The 19497-nt window shown below is 48.2% G+C and overlaps 1 protein-coding gene and 1 long non-coding RNA gene across 4 annotated transcripts in view; one reads left to right on the top strand and one right to left on the bottom strand.

The window, feature by feature from the left end:
* LOC140844087 (uncharacterized) overlaps window positions 1–19497 on the bottom strand; it is a 36336-nt gene that overhangs the window by 6398 nt on the left and 10441 nt on the right. The gene's annotated exons all lie outside the window — the stretch shown is intronic.
* UMOD (uromodulin) lies at window positions 2916–16958 on the top strand. Of its 3 annotated transcripts, none has more exons than XM_073215491.1 (12): window positions 2916–2982; window positions 3059–3136; window positions 4362–4558; window positions 5722–6498; window positions 6595–6702; window positions 7947–8155; window positions 9147–9295; window positions 11059–11304; window positions 13795–13957; window positions 14557–14638; window positions 15347–15388; window positions 16551–16877. In XM_073215491.1, the coding sequence occupies exons 3-12, from the start codon at window positions 4465–4467 to the stop codon at window positions 16610–16612; spliced, it is 1932 nt and encodes a 643-aa protein (XP_073071592.1). In that variant the 5' UTR covers window positions 2916–2982; window positions 3059–3136; window positions 4362–4464; the 3' UTR covers window positions 16613–16877. The 3 variants fall into 3 exon arrangements, 2 of the variants coding, with proteins under 2 accessions (XP_073071592.1, XP_073071593.1); XR_012122292.1 differs by lacking the exon at window positions 2916–2982 and adding an exon at window positions 16943–16958 and having other exon boundaries at window positions 16551–16680; XM_073215492.1 differs by lacking the exon at window positions 4362–4558 and having other exon boundaries at window positions 2962–2982.

A 19497-nucleotide genomic window follows, 5' to 3' on the forward strand; every position in this document is an offset into this window, starting at 1 on the left:
GAATGTTTTTCACCCCAAAGAGTGCAATATATCAGAGGAGTAAATCTGAGGGAGAGTTGGGCTTCTGTGTGGACTTAGCAGCAGCTAGCTGTGTGATGTTGGGGAAGTGACCCTCCCTCTCTGGAGTACAACATGTGCTACCACATTTCACTGTATGAAACAGCAGATGTAAAAGCACTCAGCACAGCTGAGAAGCACTCAGAAAGTGACAGCTGTCAAGTGTCCTATCTGTCAAAGTTGAGAGAAGAGTTTCCAAGAAGATGGGAGCTGCTGAGAAATGGGGGAAGGTTGGTTCAAAAGCAAGTATTTTTGAGCACCTCTCTGGAAGTAAAAGAGAAAATACTGAATTTGGCAACATGGTTGACTTCAGTAATCTTGGAGAGCAACATTGGTGAAGCTGGCAGGTCAGCAAGCACATGGTGTGAAGTGGAGCAGCATGTTCAGGTACATCTCTTGAGAAGTTTGGCTCTGAAGAGGTGGCAAACAGGAGGGTGGCTGGGAGGTAGAGGCAGTTGAGAATACTCCAACAGCTATGACAAAAGGTACAGGAGGAAAGGATAAGTGGAGGTGAGCAAGAAAGGTTATCAGAGCATAGTCAGAAGGACACAGCCTCCAGCCGAACAGGAGAGGTTATGTGGACGAGTCCAGGGGCAGGCAGGCAGACAAGATGAGGGACGCACTGCTTCCTGGCTCCAGTATGCCATGCCATCATGAAGTGTGCGGGGCTGGGGAGAGGCTAAGGAGTTTGAAGATCGAGTGGGGAACCAGCCAACTAGAGAGAGAATGTAGGATGACCCAGTTGTATTGAATAAAGCTGATGCTGACTGATTGATGGCAAGGCCAACAGACTGGGAAATGAGTGCCACTGAAAAATCAGTTTCTTATGCACACAGATCCCAGAGGAGGGGCACACCGCGCCTCGGGGTGGAGGGCATACATGGACGCACCAGGGTAGGTCTGGAGGCAGAACAAGACCGGGATGTGGGCAAGAGCGCTTCTCGTGGTTTCCGTGGAAAGGAACAGGTGAGGCAAGGTAAGCAGGCTTAGGGTCGACGACTTTGAATGACTTCAGGAAGCTCTGGGACAGGAATTGTCCCTCGAGGCCCAGTATCTGGCCCTGGAGTGAGTAGGGCAGGTGAATAGTGGCCCTGGAATGAGAGCCCCACAAAGCAGGGCTTGGGGTGAGCTCTGCTCGGGTGGTTTGCCCCCCAGAGTCATGTTCTCAGGCCAGCTGTTTGCTGTCTCTAGGAAGCAGTCCTGATCCAGGGCCAGCAAAGCCCCAAGATAGAAAAGCATCAAATACAGAAAGTAGAAAAATGTGGTTATTAGACTTATGAATAGCCTCCAGCCCAAAGTCCCGGTTTTCCTGCCCCGACCCTTTGCCCAGACAAGTCCGGGAGCCACTGGAGCCTCCATCTTTAAGCCATTTAAAGCACACAGGCTTGGCTTTAGTCAGGGCCTCATGTGCACCACCTGAAAAGATATTCATCATCCGGGATGAGGAAAAGAGTATTAAAAACTTTCATTTTCTTCTTAAGCAGTAGGAAAAAAAAAAGACATATTCTTTTAGGGAAGGAAAAAAAAAAGCAAAGGACACAGCCAGTTCAGAAGAATAAATAATAAACAAATGAAGATAATAATGTCCTTTTCATCAAAGAATTGCAAAATTAAACAACAACGGGATATTGTTTATCTTTTTGAAGAAGATGAGAGAAAGCAATGCTCAGGGTTAGGTCTATGGTGGGATTATAAACAAATTTTTAAAAAATCTCTCTGGGATACTATTTAGGGAGGTATCAAAATTCTTAAATTTTGCCACCTGACCTTGAAATTTCCCGCCTAAAAAATTATCTTGAGGAAATGATTGCACCAGGTTCCAGTGGTTACCTCACCATTAAACAGGACAGAATGAGAAAGGTCCTAAAAATGTGAAGGCAGTAGGTCACTGTTATATTTCCTGCTCAGCCCACGTCCACACACATCTGATTTTTCTCAGTGTGATTGACTCTTAGACTGGATTGGCATCTACATGGGACTGGGTCAGGAGACATGGGGTTGAACCCAGGCTCTGTCATTTTCTACCCTGTGGCTGTACATCAGTGAAGCAGCTCTGGCAGTAACTTCCATGGACAGAATCATTCCTGCATGTCTTCACCTGCATCACCTCCTTTAACCACCATAACAATGCCGGGAGATGGGTTTTCACATTTTATCGATGAAGAAAATGACCTCGGGAAGATTAAGAAATGAGTCTACAGGGACACACTAAATGGCTGATCAGGATTCAGATCAACTAATTCCAAAGTCAGTCTATTCACTCATGAAGTTACCCATCTTCCAACGGACCTCCCTTCACAGGAACGCAGATTTCTTGTTTCATAAAGTGAGTCTGGCCTGGTGATGTCTGACTTTCAACCATTCTTAGCTCCTCTCCTGCTCATGTCTGGATCCCAGCAGAGCTGGCCAAGCTGTGAGGATAGTGTGGGCTTGAGAAAGGTGCCCTTGCCACAGGGAACCCAAGCAACCACAGATACAGGCCCCAGTGGGGGCAATGAACACCCCTTTTCTCCTAGTGCAGCCTGTCTTCAGATACTGGCCTCTGTCTGGCTCCCTAGGTCCACCTTGTCCTTTCCAGTGACCAAGAAAAAGCCCAGTACCTTGGCACTGATTTCCCAGTTAATGTCTAACTAAGGAATCTCTTTATGCCCAAAGGTACAAAACAGAGGTCTTGTATTTGCAAACACAAGTGTGACCCCAAATGTCAATTACTTGGGGTCTCTATTAAGAAAAAGAATAACAACCTCACAGCCCAGAAAGGAAAAACACTGTGCCAAGAGGGGAAAATGTCCCACCCCCCAAAAAACAATCTCAAAAAACAGAACCAGAGAATCATGGGAAGAGAGACTGGCAGTCAGGGGTGGGTATATATATACAGGGGGGTACACACTTGTAAACAGATTAATTCTACCTTTCTGGCTTCAGGTAAGGCTCTCTGCAGTGCTCTCCTCTCCTAGCTACTTCTCCCCCATCTAGTCTGCTAATTCCCCTTCTGTTTTAGGGCATTTGGAGAGGGAATTAAGAGATTGGACACTTGAGTCAGACCTGGATTGAGTCATTACTCTGGAGACTGTTTTTGGTAGGTCAATCTCCCTCTCTCTGAGCCTGTCTTTTCCTAAAACCAATGATTATTGTGTTTTCACTAATTCAACAAATACTAGTTAGGTGCCTACTCTACCAGGCACTGGGCATATAGCTGTGAACAAGAGCTCCAGAAACTTGCTTTGCTTCTCATTTTAGTTAATCTCCATGACAATGTGCAGTTTGGTTATTAACCACTATACTGTTTTCCAAACTACAGGTCACAACCCATTCGTGGATCATGAAATCATTTGTGGATTATATCCAGTTTTCTTTTTTAATTTAACAGAGTGTCAGTGAGCAAGGCACACAGTAATGATAAGGATTTTATAGAAGTTTTATTTCTCATGTGGATGTGCTTACATGTGAAAGCATGCACACCCACAAGCCACCGCACTGGGTCAGGGCATAAAATATTCTCCTTAGAGCAGATCATGGTCGCAGAGGCTTGAAAAACACTCCTCCACAAGTTCTTTGGTCCCAGGGACTTTAAAGGAGCCTGGCACACCACAGGCACTCAATCTGTGAAAGGAATGATCCCTGTTTTATAGATGAGGAAACTGAGTCTTAGCAAATTGAAATAACTTGCCAATGTCACACTGTTAGTGACTGGAAAAACAGGGACTCATTGGGGTAACAGTAGCACCCATCTAGGATTATTACACCCAGCTGGGCAGAATAATAAGCGACCACTCTGGAAACATTAAAGTGCATTGTGAAGGTAAATCACCTCTCCAGTTACTTATCTCAAGCTATTTCTTTACCATAAGTGAGTTGCATGAAGTCAGGGTCTTATCTGTCACATTAACTGATTTCCTTGGTGAGGTGCTCCCTGTTTGGCACATAGTAGCTACTCAATAAATGATGTAAAGTGAATAAATGAATCTGGGCAAGTTGAAAGTTTCCTAGCAGGGCATCAGGAGTTGGCGACTTCCAATAAGACGGTGAGTCCAGAACACTATCCCATCTTGCTGCTTCCTGCTTCAAATGAGAGACTCAGTTCTTTCACTGTGCTGAGACTAGGGGTCCGAGACTGGATGTGGGTGGGAGAAAGGGTGGGGCCGTTGGGGGGAAACCCCACCAAAGCAAGGGCCAAAGCACCACACACTGTTTGTAGGTAAATGGCATCTCCTGGAGTTATGCAGTGCACAACCAGAGCACCCCTCCCAACTGTGGGGAGGGGAGCTGGAGCGAGCGTTTATCACTTCCATCTCTGTTCACAGGAGCTCAGACATCAGGTACAGGGAGGAAATCCCAAGGGGCCACCTGTCCTTGCCTTTGGGCAGGTCTTCCCCAGACCAGAAGTAGCTGTGAAGAGCAGAAAGGATGAGGTGGCTGTTCTCTCCCACCTCTTTGCGGATAGAAGTGGTGGTGACTTCTTGGGTTGTCATAGCTGTAGCCACTGACACCTCAGAAGCAAGTAAGCTGTGTGTGTGTGTGTGTGTGTGTGTCTGTGGGGTGTGTGTGTATGCATGCACATGCATGCACAATGCTGCCCTTAGTAGGGGAGGCCTTGATAACCTCTCCTACCATGCTCAGGATTTGCATGATTTATTCCAAATCCATTTCTTATACTATAATGTACACAGGGCCCTCTTGGGCGTTTTGCTAAAATGCAGGTTCTTTCGGTAAGGCTGGAGTGGAGCCTGAGACTGTATTTCTGAGCAGCTCACAAGTGCTGCTGATGGTGTGGCGCTTGGGTCAGACACTGAGCGGCAAGAGTCTAGAACACACTGAGGCCCCTGGTGCTTTACTGAAAGGCCAGGAACATACTCGACCACACTGGAGATCTGAGCATACCCAGGTGGCTTCCAGACACCCCACCCCCCTTTCACAGCTGGGAGGTCATTCCCTGGGGCTGTATGCTGCCCTCAGAGGCTTTCAGGAGAAGGGTGCTGGGCACCTACAGAACTGAAGTACTTTGTTGTGCAGAAAACACCACAGCGGGGTTGTGGTTAAGGACACACACTCTGTAGTCTGGCCACCTGGGCCTGTGTCTTGGCTCTGCTGCCTACCAATAGAACAAGGAGCTTAGCCCTTCTGAGCCTCAGTTTCCTCATCTTTCAGAGAAGGATAAAGACAAAAGTGGGCAGGATTCAATGAGATAAGGAATGAAAAGTGTGCATTCCAGCATCTGGCACATAAAGTTAAGTGCTTAATAAGGGATAGCTCCTTATCGTCACTGCGAGTGCTGTCATGGAGGAAGACACAGAGTGGGACTGCCACTGCCAGGTAGGGTCTTCAGAGAGGAGGCAGGGAAACAGATCTGAGAAAATGGCCTAAAATGTGCAAAGGTGGGCATAGGGTGACAGGGTCACATAAACCCAACCAAAGTGTCAAGAACTTCCTTATTCTTCTGCATGTGGAAATGTGGGTATTTTACAAGAAGGCACAGGTGGAAGTCGAGGCTTAACACAGAATGAAGGGTGGAAGTATAGACATCAGGGAAGTTTTGTTTGTTTGGGGGGCGGTTGGCTAGGGATAAGTCTTAAAGAACATGGATACCCTAAGGGATGCGGGAGGAGTCTCTGGCTGGCCATAGGCCCAGCTGCGCCCTGTGAGGCTGAGCCTTTCTGTCTGCAGGAAGCTGCTCTGAATGCCACAGCAACGCCACCTGCAAGGAGGATGGGGCTGCCACCACATGCTCCTGTCAGGAGGGTTTCACTGGCAATGGCCTAGTGTGCATGGACCTAGATGAATGTGCCATTTTGGGGGCACACAACTGCCCAGGGGACAGCAGCTGCGTGAATACGCTGGGCTCCTACACGTGCGTCTGCCCTGAGGGCTTCCACCTTAACCCCGGGCTCAGCTGCACTGACGTGGATGAGTGCGTGGAACCAGGACTCAGCCACTGTCACACCCTGGCCACCTGTGTCAACAGCCAGAGCAACTACTCATGTGTGTGTCCCGAGGGCTACTGGGGGGACGGGTGGCACTGCGAGTGTTCCCCAGGCTCTTGCAGGCCGGGGCTGGACTGCGTGCCCGAGGGTGACACGCTCGTGTGTGCAGATCCGTGCTGGACGCACAGCATCCTGGATGAGTACTGGCGCAGTGCCAGCTATGGGGCGGGCTATGCCTGTGACTCCAAACTGAGTGGCTGGTACCGCTTCGTGGGGCCAGGCGGCGTGCGCCTGGCTGATACTTGTGTGCCTGCCCTGCGCTGCAATACGGCCGCGCCCATGTGGCTCAATGGCACGCACCCATCCAGTGATGAGGCCATCGTGACCCGCACAGCCTGTGCGCACTGGAGCGGCCACTGCTGCCTGTGGGACGTGCCCATACAAGTGAAGGCCTGTGACGGCGGCTACTACGTCTACAACCTGACAGCGCCCCCCGTGTGCCATCTGGCATACTGCACAGGTGAGCAGTGTCTCCCCTCAACCCCCTCCAGGCCTGGATGGGCACCATGGGGGCTGGGGGCATCCTTGTTGACTATCTGTGTCTGTGATTGTGCAGACCCCAGCTCAGTGTTGGGGACGTGTGAGGAGTGCAGCATAGATGAGGACTGCAAATCGGATAGCGGCAGATGGCGCTGCCAGTGCAAACAGGACTTCAACGTCACTGGTGAGGCCAGTGGGGAGGAGGCGAGGAGCTGGGAAATGTCAGTGACTGGGCAAGGGACACATTCCTGCGTGTGACTTGGGGCATGTGGGGATGACCCAGGGGATGCATTATCATCCAATCTGAGTGAAAAGTCCATTGAGGAATACCCATTAAAACGAGCAAGAAGCTCTCTGAACTCCCAGAGTCTCCCTTTAGGTGATCTCAAAGCTCCCAAAGCTTGGGGGCCCTCTCACTGCAGCCTTCTTTCTGAGGCTCCCACACCACAGTGGATGCACAGGTGGCTGCCCCCTGTTGGCCAAAGGCTACCTGAGCCATAAACCTGCAGCACAAGAACACAGGAGGTCATCAGTCTGTGGTTTCTTGGGCCAGGCCCTCCACTGACCAGCTGAGAACCCTGAGCAGGTCTGGCCACCTCTAAGCCTCAATTTCCCCATAGGTACAATGAATGAAGCAGGGTAGTATTTCCCAAACATCAGCCATGATTTTAGTCTTATCCAAGTACCAGTTTTACAGTTTTGCTTTATCTAAGCACTACTTACACTGTGATTTTTAGTATTAACTTGTTTTTCTTCAGTTTGATTGAATCCTTCTACTTAAGCTTAGGGCACTGATGGTCACTACTGTGTCTGTCTGTGGCAAGTAATATCTCAGATAGAAGGTAACACTAAGAATGAATACAATGAAAGAACGTATTATCTCAGAAGGTAAGACTAAGAATGAATACAATGAAAGAACGTAATGAAATTCCAGTAGCTAGGTCATACTTCAGTTTTGAAAAGTTAAAAAAAATTCAACTGTATGTTGTTGTGTGCCCGAAATACTTGGCCTGAGGTCTGTGTTCCATTGTTTTAAAAAAGAAATTAGGAAAGATACCACATAAACAGCTAGTGAGGACTGCCTCTTTGATGCAGAAAGAATGGAAAGAAATTGCAGTTAACATATTAACTTGCTTTTCTGTTTCGTTTAGTTTTACTGGGATTCAATGTTATCTGATGTGGAACCACTGAACAACCCCAAAATGATACTGTTTTTTGTATACAGCCCACCCGTGGGGTAACACGGGGCTGGTGGTTGGTTGTTTGGAGTCCAATCTTGGGTCTCTGTCACTCTGCTGTGGAGACACAGTGAGATCACCCAAGGCTCCACTGAGAGCCAGCCTGGCTGGCGGGGCCTGGGCCCTGGGGCTGTGCTGGTCCCGAGCGGTGGTCACGGGCCTCCAATTCTGCCTTCTCTGTCCATTCCAGATCTTTCCCTACTGGAGCACAGGCTGGAGTGTGGGGCTAGTGACATCAAGGTGTCCCTGGGCAAGTGCCAGCTGAGCAGCCTGGGCTTTGAGAAGGTCTTCATGTACCTGCGTGACAGCCAGTGCTCAGGCTTCATGGAGAGGGGCGACCGGGACTGGATGTCTGTGGTGACCCCAGCCAGGGATGGCCCCTGTGGGACGGTGCTGACAGTATGTCCCGGCCAGTGTGGGGCAGGGTCAGAGCACTGCCTGGTTCAAGCCCGGCTCTACCACTTCCCACTTGTATGAGCTTGGGTGTGTTTTTTAACCTGGCTGTGCCTCAGTTTTCCCAACTATAAAGTGGAGTAATAACAGTACCTACTTCATAGGGTTGTTCACAGGGTTAAATGAGCTAACATGTGACATGATAAGACAGTGGCTGGCCCATAGTGACAGCTTAGTAGATATAAGCTTCAGATAAGAGGGCCATCCATGGTGATGGATCCCCATCCTACAGATGGAAAAAGTAGGGCCCAGACAGAGGGCAGTGGTGGTCCTAAGCCACCAAGTATCAGTGCGGGGTTCAGGAGGAGGCCTGTTTGTCTCTGGTGGTCCTGGCCCTGGAAGACAGGGTCTGCTTCATTGGTGCTGGGAAAACCAAGACCTTGCCTACAAAGGCCTCAAAAGGGACTCAGGGGCTAATGTGTGTGACTCCTCTTCCCGTCTACTTCGTTCCCCCCAACCCCCCCAGAAAGAAAACGAAAGAAGCCAAAGAAAGGAAGAAATAAATTAATTAATCGTCCTTTGCTAAGCATGGTGTTTGGAATTCTGCCATGAGTGGGGAGTCTACACATGGTTTTTAGTCTTTTTAGTGTTTGAGAGAGAAGCACGGCCTGGAGAAAAGAGCCCAGGCTTACAGATCCTGTGTCCAGTGGATGTAACTCGGGGCTGCTCAGTTTCTATGAGCCTCCATCTCCTTGCCCTAAGGCAGGAGGTGGCAGCCCTGAACTTAGGGTCATTGAAAAGGCAAACAACACAACGGTGCAGGAGGAGCGTTAGCTCAGGGCCTGGCACGTGATACATGCTCATAAATGGACACTGTTGGAACTATGGATTATGGAAACTGGGAGGGCAACTCACGGGTGGGTGGCGGGAGGAAACTTCTTTGGTTTTGAGTCCTACTCAGATTCTCATGCCTCTTTCTCCCACCCTCCCTACACAGAGGAATGAAACTCATGCCACGTACAGCAACACCCTCTACCTGGCAGATGCGATCATCATCCGTGACCTCAACATCAAAATCAACTTTGCCTGCTCCTACCCACTGGACATGAAAGTCAGTCTGAAGACCTCCTTGCAGCCAATGGTCAGGTGCGGCCAGAGAGGGTCCCCAGGGCCCCAGGCCAGCTCCACCCACCAAGGAGCTGGGTGGACGACTGGAACAGTGTAGCCCAGTGGAGGAGCTCAGCCGGGAAGTATGGAGCCCAGAGTAAAATCCAGCCTCTGTCACCTAATAACCAGATGGCTTTGGGAAGTGACAGCCCCACTCTGGGTGTCAGCTTTCTCATCTGTGAAATGGGTTCAGCAATACTTGGATGGCCCTTCTAGAAGCACAACAGCGCTCTGCAGATGTGAACCAAATTTTAGGGTCTCTGGCTTATCAGAGGGCAAGGTCATTGGACTGGAGGGAAGGCGGGAAGGCTCTCAGTGCAGATCTGCTGTGGGGTTTTGGGCTGTCATATCCCATATTTTGACCTCAGTGTCTTTCCTTCACTATAAATAGGAGTTTGATTGAAGAGAGGTTTACCAATTATGCTCCTTGGAGTTTGAGGGTCTTTAAGGAGGTGCCTTGGAGATTCCTGTGGGGTGAACCAGGAAGTTTTACCCATACTGGGAACCACATGAAGGTTTATTATTTTAAAAAAATTAAAAAGAGCCTGTTGCTGAATAAAATGGAAAGTCTTTGAATAGGATGAATCACAGATCAATGATGCTGATGTTGGAAAAAATTATAGTTGCAATCATTCCAAGCATTTATCAAAAGCAGACATTAGGCATTGTGCTAAGTACTCTACTTGGAACGTCTCATTGAAATCGTAGAGCACCCTAGGAAGGGTGGGTAATTATTGTTTAATTCCCATTATACAGATGAGGCAATGGAGACTCAGAGAAGGCTGAGTAACTCGTTTGCAAAATCTAGTAAGTGGCGGAGCTGGGATTCAAACCTAGGCCATCAGGCTCAGAGCCCCAACTCTGCCACGACCTTCACACTGAAGCTCGCCCATGGTTACATGTTCTCTGGGCCAACCAGACTCGGGGAGGGCAATAGGCACTGATGAAGGTGCGTGGCTGATCTGGGGGAAGAAGGCTGCTCACTGCCTGCCTTTAGCTGGAGCATCCCATGGCCCAGCAGTGCCCTGGAGCAGTGTGGTCATGCCCCAGGCCTGGTAGACTCTGGGGAACAACACATCTGTGTGCAAATGACACAGTCCAACTCTGAGTCCAAACCAATAACCCAAGTGTCGTCTGTAAAAAGGACTTCCACATTACTGAGTATTTCTCAGGCCCCTTATTTCCTGTGGCATCCATCTGTCCTTTATTTGATTACTCTGTGACATCTACATCATCGTGGCTATTTTCAATACAGTTAAACACAACCCATCTTAAAAGCCCCGGTCTTCTGCTGAGCTGGAGTCAGAACTCTGGTGTAGGCCTGGAGCATTCATGGCCCATCCTCTGAACTGTCCCAGGTTGAGACCAAAGACGGAACCTAGGTGATTCCCTTGAGAATCTGTTTGCTGTACTTCTTGAAGGCAAGGGCCACCAAGTGACGGGGTGGACACATTACAGAAAATGTGGTCTGTGGATCAGCAGCCGCACATCACCTGGGAGCTTGTTAGAAATGCGCAACCTTGAGCCCCACCCCAAACCCACAGAAGCAGAACCTGCATTCCAACAAGATCCCAAGGTGACCCCATGGGGGCTCACTGCAGTTTGCAAAGCAACAGTCCGTGAATTCCAGTCCTACTGCTGACAAAAATGCAGATAACTGCCCAGGAATGCCACCAGCAAGGGTGGCCCATCTGTCACTGTTTCCAGCTCTGGGTCTCATACCAGCCTTTCCCTCACTGCAGTGTCCTGAACATCAGTGTGGGCGGGACAGGCATGTTCACTGTGCGGATGGCGCTCTTCCAGAACCCCGCCTACACGCAGCCCTACCAAGGATCCTCGGTGACCCTGTCCACTGAGGCCTTTCTCTACGTGGGCACCGTGATAGATGGGGGTGATCTGTCCCAGTTTGTACTGCTGATGACTAATTGTTACGCCACGCCCAGTGGCAATGCCACAGACCCCTTGAAGTACTTCATCATCCAGGATCGGTAAGACCCGTGGATGGGATTGTTGGGGAGGGGGGGTCTTTGGACTTGGATGGGGAAAAGTGTATCTTTATATTATTAACTTCTAGGTGAAAGTTAGCATTGCCATCCATTATGAACACAGGCAACAAACCACAGGATTAGCTGGACTTGTGAAAACATTTACACACATCAATACTTTTCAATCACTGTAGTATTAGAATTTCTACTAGTTATTATTATTGATTAGCAAATACATATACTTACAAATATGTTTTGTATGTGATGCATAAATCAATATTTATATGGCAGAGATATATATATATATATATATATATACACACAATACATGTATCAAATGTTTTAATATTTTGGGAACTATACTTCAGTTTAACTGGTTTCCTTCATAACCTTATGTACTTTATTTTATGCATTTAAAATATTATTTTTGAGGAGGGATGCATGGGCTTCCCCAAAGGAAAGGGTGGAGCGGGAGTCCAGGACTCAGAAAAGGTTAAGAAACCTGATCAAAAGGCATGCCCAAGACAGGAGGCAGGCTGACACTTGGCCGGGAGGAATGAGGAGGAGGCATAGTTAGCTAAAGGCCTTTTGATCCAGGAAGGATACAGGTGAACTGCTTTGCACTCAAGAGAACTTAGGAGCTGTGACTACACCATGAGAGAGTAATTCCCATTTTCATTCATAAATCGAACAGATATTTTTGGAAGCTTCCTAGGTGCCAGCCTCTGCCCTCATCCGGCTGATACTGTAAGGGGGAGACCAACAAATATAAAAAAGTGAAATCGATAGCATGTCAGTAGTAAAGGGGCTACAGAAAAACCAGAAGCATGGAAAGGGGAGGGAGGGGCATTTTCAATTTTAATAGCACCGTTAGAGACAGCATCCCTGAGAGATGGTACCTATTCCTGTTCCAAGTCCCTTAGAATCTGCCTGGTTACACCCAGGGGAAAGTCTCAGTCGGTGCTTATCTGACAGTCACACTTCTCTGTTATGGGCCAGTCTCCCTTTTCAACAAAATGAAAGCAGAAGTCTGTTTTAGGGCTTTTTGCAGTCAACAATGTTTAACTAAAATTTAGTAGCACTGTTTTCTTTGTATTTAATTGCATGGTCATGTTTAATTTATGGCAAGTGATACTGCCTTGCTATTTGTAGTCATGATCTGCAGATGCTTCTAAAAATTAGATGCATTTCAGTAACAATGTGAGATTTAAAGAAAAATGGTAATTAAATAATAATAATAATATGGATGTTGGGAAACACAGGAAAACATTCCTGAAGGTGGTATCTAGATAAGGCAAAAAAAGAACTGAAATTGGGGAAAAGTTGGCCTGACCTTGATCGGAGCACCATGGAGAATTGGGTTCACACCCTGGCTTTGCTCTCACTCAGTTCTGAGACACAAGTCAGCTCATGTGCCTGAAGAGTCACATTCTCATGTGTGAAATTGGCATAAATCACCTCTACTATCCAGCGATTTGAAACTTTTCTTTCTGAGTAAGAAAGTATAGCATGGACATTGTGGAAAGTCTGGAAAGGTTTGAAAAAGAAGCAGGAAGAAATGCTGGGTGTGTGTGGAAGCCGACTCGAGGGCCACCTGTCAAGGGGAGGTAGCAGGATATCAGGGGATGTATAAGGAAGACACCAGGTAGGGGGGCAGAATGGCTAGAGGCGACACCTGGATGCCCTGCGTGGGTTGACAGCCTGCAGCTGCCGAGGGCTACACTGGATGCCACTCTCTCTGCTTTGCAAGAGGTAGGTGCCCTTAACCTCCAGGCTTTCATTTTGCCAAGTGGAGTTTGCACTTTTGGAATTGGATCTGAATTGCGGGGCACACAAAGCAGAGAGTAAACACCACCCCGAGAAGTCTCCTTCTCAGTTCTTCCTCTGTGTAATCAGCATTCAGCCCTTCTAAATCGATGTTGAGCAAATAGTGTGAGATAGCAGAGGGGACACACAGTCTGCCTGCCCAGAGGGCCCCTGTGGTCTGACCCAGCCCGGCACACACCTGAGTCCTGAATGCACACCTCTGAGTTTCGGTGCGATGGTGTATGCCTACAGATGGGCGCACACACTCCAGTCTGACCAGTGGGCCTCAGGACTCAAAAATTCCGTTCTTACAATTAGCACCAGGCATGTAGTCGAGAGCCAATAAATGGTAGGTAGTAATCCCTGAATGGCATTTCCTGGAAAATCAGGAAGTGCTAACTTTGAAATAGATGACATTTTTACTTTAGCATCATATCTATGTGGCATCAGTCATGTGCCCCATATGTTAGTAAGCATTTTGAAAAATTAACTCATTTAATCTTCATGACTATCTTATGATATGGGTTACAATGATTATTCCCTGCATTCAAATGGGGAAACCAGAGCACAGAGAGGTGGAGTAGGTTGCCCAAGGTAACCACAGCTACAGGGGATAGAGCAAGATTTGAACCCAGGCAGTCAGAGTATTTGCTTAACTGACCATACTATGTGACATAACCCTCCCAGATGTCCACACACCCGGGACTCAACCATCCAAGTGATAGAGAACGGGGAGTCCCCTCAGGGCCGATTTTCCATCCAGATGTTCCGTTTTGCGGGAAACCACGACCTGGTCTACCTGCACTGTGAAGTGTATCTCTGCGACACTATGAGTGAGAAGTGCAAACCTGTGAGTCACCTCCCCTCCTTCAGCCTGTTTGCCATGCCCTCTCCCTCCCCTGTCTCTCCCTCGACTCAAAGTCTAAAAGAAAATCAATGAACATTTCTGCTGTGTTTCTCTTTAAGTACAGAAATACAGTGAGCAGTAAGAGGGGGCGAGTGTGGCCAGGTAGGAGACTTAAGCTCTTGGGTACTCAGGTGGGATCAGAGCAGGGTGACAGGCTGATAAATGTTCCCACTTATATGCACACTTGTGTTCTAATAACAGAAGCTGACATTTTAAAGCACCGTGTACACCTTATCTATGTTAATTTAACTTTTTAATTTTTCACAACTCTAAAAGGAGGTATTTTACTAGTCTCCTTTTCTATATGGGGGAAGAGGCTCAGAGAACTTAGGTGAGTTTCCTAAGATCATGCATCTAACAAATGGTAGAGGTGGGACCCGAACCCTGGAGTATGGATCCCTTGACAACTCCTGCCTCCACCACCCTCAGGCCCCAGCCCGAGGCAGGAGGATGCTCCCCTGAGGGGTGATGCCCGCTCCCCATGGCAGGACCACATTCAGTCTCCCTCACCGAAGGGTTTCTTTGTCACCCTGTCCCTGCAGCCCTGCTCTGGGCCCAGATTCCGCAGTGGGAGCATCACAGACCAAACCCACGTCCTGAACTTGGGCCCCATCATACGGAAAGGTGAGCGCCGCTGCCTCCCCCATGTTCCTGGTGGGGAATATTCTCTGGATATGAGGAGGGATGACAGAGCCAGGCACTTGGGAACTAAAGGACTGGAGCAATGGCTTCTGTGGGGCAAGGTGGACTACGTGCTGCCTTTCTTTTACCAGTTCCTAGTCTTTCATTCATTTGTTCACTGCACAAACATGTTCTTGTACCTACTGTGTACCGGGCCCCATGCAAGTGGTTGGAGACTTCATGGTAAGTAAGAACAGACACAGCCCCAGCTTACACAGGGGTTATGGCCAGTCAGGGAGACATTATTCAAATCGAGGAAGGATTAGCTAAGAGGGCTGGGGGAGGCAGTGGGAAGGGACCCCAGAGAGAGGGTCCAGCACAGGCCAAAGGCCTGTGGTTGGGTGCACCCAATCTGCTAGAGGAACTGAGGAAAGACCAGCAGCTGGGAGGAGGAGGAGATTAGTGTGGGCTTACTTTCATACATGGGTGCAGATCACGTGAGGCCTTGCAGTTTCTGCTAAGGTTTTAGGCCTTTCTCCTGAAGGCAGCAGGAAGCCCCTGAAGGGTCCAAAGCAGGGAAGTGACGTGATCAGATCTGGATTTCAAAAAGACCACTCCAGCTCCATGGAGAAGAGCAGACTGAAGGGGCATCCCTATGGCTTCTTGCTAACCCCATGCCTTCTTGTGCTGATCCTTCTCTTTCCCCGATAGGTATCCAGGCCACTGTCTCCAGGGCTGCTTCCAGTGGCTTGGGTAAGTTCAGGCCCTCTTTTCAGGGGGACCTGTACCAGAACCTTCCTCTGGGGCTTAAATCTGTGGGCCCACTTGGTCTGAGCTCCGAAGACGCGACTGCATCTATGGACATTCCCGGGCCTGGTGCTGTAGACACACCTGTGCTGCCTCATAATAGTGCTTGTGCGTGCTCAGTCGCAACATACACAGGCAGCACATGAGAACGTACACCATCTAGATATGTTTGCACACACATATACATACCAGGTCATATGCACACATTTGTATTTGCACACATAGGTGCACTGACAGCTGGCATTGCATGTATGCATATTTCCATGTACAGACATATATACATTATAAGCCTGTGCACACCAGACATGCACACATACTCTAGATCTGTCCCTTGGGCATTTCCTGAAGATTCATGGCTCACCTCTAACACTGTTTTCAGGATTCATTCAATGGTGACAAATGTATGTTGAGTGCTACTACAGGCCAAGCACCATGCTTAGTTCCAGGATGAATGCAACAGACATACAAGAAACCCTGTCTCTCTGCTTCTCTGCTCCTCTGACCATAAAGGCCAGGAACTGGTAGCACTCCTATGGCCCCTTATTTTCATGGCACTGAATTGCCTAAAAATCTGGATGAAAAGTGAATCCATGTAACTATTGCCTTTCTTGGCTTCTGGCACCTAGATCCAGGACTAGGGTAACAAGGTGGTATAACTAAGTTGTTGTACCAACATTGTGTTTGACCTGAGCTAGTTCAACCCAGTATGAGTGAGCCTGGAGCTGGCGAGTCAGGGTATTCCTAAGAGGCTTGTTCTCTGCGAACATCCCAAGGTCACCAAGGATGGTTGAACAGATTGGGCAATGCACAAGACTTCCCTTTTGAGGGGAGACCAGGCCCAGTACCAGAGGAAAGGCTGCCTTCTTCAAATTAGCCCACTTGGTCCAAATGAGCTCCAAAGAGGGTAACTTCCCTATTTTTACACTGAGACTGATACCTTTTTCTAATTGGTTTTTAGGGCAGATAAAGAGAAAGTTTCCTTTTTCTAATTGATCAGCCCAGAGAGGTGACATTTCCTAACTGGTCAGTCCAGACGAAGCATCTTATGTTAGTTCTGCGCAAAGGCTCATCAGTATTAGCAGTGGCCCTATAATTGCTTTCTTTTCAGGGCTCCTACAGGTCTGGCTGCCTCTGCTTCTGTCGGCATCCTTGACCCTGATGTCCCAGTGACTGGCAGCCAGAAACCCTGGGCTCTGTGGCTACCAACTCACCGCCTGTTGGCTGCGGACGCGATGCAGGCGAGTGTTCCAGCCACAGAAAAGGGAGCTCACCTTTCAGTCAACCGGCCCCTATTTTGTCCCATTGAATCCTTGCTATTGAAAAACAGCTGTGTCTTTAAATGCTGCCTTCTCTCAAAATGCAATCTGTCCCATACCTGCATATGAGGCCCCTGTCTCCTTAAAGAGTATGGCAAAATAATAACTTTAAAAGCCCAGTCTTTGAAGTCATTTATTCATTATTCATTCAACGAATATTTATTGAGTGCTTTGTCTCATGTAGGGCCTGCCTGTGGTGCTGATGATTCCATGATGAAAAAAACCAGACTCCATTCCTACCCTGATTCTGCTGTGTGACCTTAGATAAGTTAAACAATGTCTCTGAGCTTTATCCATCCATATTCTTATCCACCCATCCACCCATTCATTCAGTCAAGAGATATTTGCTGAGCAACTATTAGGAGCCAGGCACTGTGCTAGATCTGGGGATACAGCAACGAACAAGTCAGACACAATCCCTGCCCACCTGGAGCTTATGGTCTGGTGGGGGAAGTGATTACAAGTGTGTCTGGCAGAAACAGAAGGCACCACAGGTGCTGCTGCTTCTGTATAATGTGGATAATACTGGTGCCCACACAGGGTTCATTCAGTTTTTCCAGAACATTTATTTGAGCATCCACTACATGCAAGACACTCTGCTAGGTGCGGGAGAAACCCTAGTGAACCAGGCGGACATAGTCCCTGCCTTCTGGAGCCTCACAGTCCTGAGGCTGATGTATCTGACACCTGCTGGGAACCTCCTCTGTTCACCGTACTTCTCCCTCCCAATCCTGAAGATGGAGCAGCAGCAGAAAGCAGACCTGTTACTCCTATCGGGAGGAGAGGCTTTGCAAGGGGCCTCTAGGGAGCTCTTCCAGGCATGCTCAGAACCAAGAGATCACTGGGCCTGGGAGACCTAGATAGCCCAAGGGTCTCTGGACTTTTTTTGCCAAGAGGGCCAAAAGAAGCCAATGCCAATGGGAAATATCTGCACAGATGCCAGCTGCTTCCCCGGACTCCAGCTGTGGCTTTCCTTGAGAGACCAAGGTCCCTTATGACCCCAGGGAAAGCCACACGTGTGTATCAGCAAACCAGGGCAGCATATCTTGAGTTAAGGGACCACATACGTAGACGTGCACCCAATCCCCATGCCTTTATGTAAGAGCTTTATGTAGGGAGTCCCTGGTGCAAAGCCCAGCCCAGTCCACGGTCAGCCCATGGTCAGTTGTGCCTGGCTAGACCATGTGCAGATTCATCTGTACTTTGACTCAGGTACAACAGAACATAAAGAAAAATAAAATCAAGGGCCAAAGGCAAGAGTAAGGGAAAAGAAAGCAAATTAGAATTAATCCTTTCATCTCTCTGTTCCCTGTCTTTTCCTTTCCTTTTTTCCCCTTTCTTGTTTTTTATATCAGTTAATTATTCAGCTTAATATTCAATAGACATTTTGATCATGAATTCAATGCCCAGCATTTTTATAGGTACCAAGGAAACAGCAAGTAATCAAAACAGAGCCCTTGCTGGTAGGGAGCTTATGTTTAAAAGGGCAATACATTTACACAATAATTAGTGAAAGGTCAGGTAGTGACAAGCATTTTGGGGAAAAAAACGAATGGAGAATAGAGCTGTGGAGTGTTACTTATACAGGATGGTCAGGGAAGGTCTCTGATAAATGAGGCTTACAGAAGTAAGAAAATGAACCAGAGGGATATCTGAGGAAGAATATATTATAAGCAGGTGCAAAGGCCCTGAGGCAGGATTTTTTTTACCTTTCCACCAAGGTTTGATTAAGACTTGAACAGCCTTAAATTTGAGGTCTCACTCACAGGAGAGGGTCTGAAGCATGCATATTGTGGGGTTTTCCCATTTGCTTACTCAGCAATACTTCCTGGATGCTGGTGAGAACTGCCAGGACAGGACCCCTGTCCACAAAGATCCCTGCCTTCAGAGGCAGACAGATAAGTTAGCAGGTAACTGAATGTGACTGGAATCATCCCAGAGCAGCACAGAAGCAAAGAGAAGCACCAGCAAGCCTGTGGAGTTTAGGAAAGGCTTCCTGGAGGAGGTGAATCTGAATGATAGTGGGAGTCTGGGTTTGGTATGATCCAGGTACAGGGAACAGCATATGCAAAGGTTTGGAGGTGAAGGAGAGTTCAGAGAAGCACATACTGGCCAGAGCACAGAAGGTGTGTAGAAGAGGTAGGAGCTGTGCACAGGGGTCCGATCCCAGGAAGCACAGAGTGCCAGGAGTGAGGGAAAATGCTAAGATGATACTGGGGTATCTGCCTGCAGGGGTGATAACAGAGCCAGAGGGGACAAGAATGAATGCAGGAGACCCATCAGGCAGCTGTTAAAATCATCCTCATAACAAGTGGTGATGGCCTGAATTAGGGCTGGTGACGTGGGTTTGAAGAAAAAGGATAGAGTCAAGAAATAGGAAGGTTGAGTGGTTATGATTTGGTGATTATTGGAAATGAGAGGCTGACGTTTCTAGGTTGGGTGGTCAGATGGGCGGCGGTGCCACGGATTAAGGTAGATAATGCGACAACGAGGGAGAGATTAAGGGGAATTGAGGGGCTCAGATCTGGACCTGCTGAACTCAAGGTACCTCAAGAATCTCAGCCCAAGCAGAGGTTCAGCAGACAATGAGGTAGATGGATCCAAATTTCAAGGGTGTAGTTGGGGGTAGGGATACAGATTTGGGACTCACCAGTCTATGGATGGTACTTGAAACCGCAAGATAACTTGACACCTTCCGAGGAGCATATATGGAGTAACAAGAAAAATAGGACCTATCAG

The sequence above is a fragment of the Manis javanica genome, chromosome 10, assembly GCF_040802235.1.
Source record: "Manis javanica isolate MJ-LG chromosome 10, MJ_LKY, whole genome shotgun sequence".
Lineage (NCBI taxonomy): Eukaryota > Metazoa > Chordata > Mammalia > Pholidota > Manidae > Manis > Manis javanica.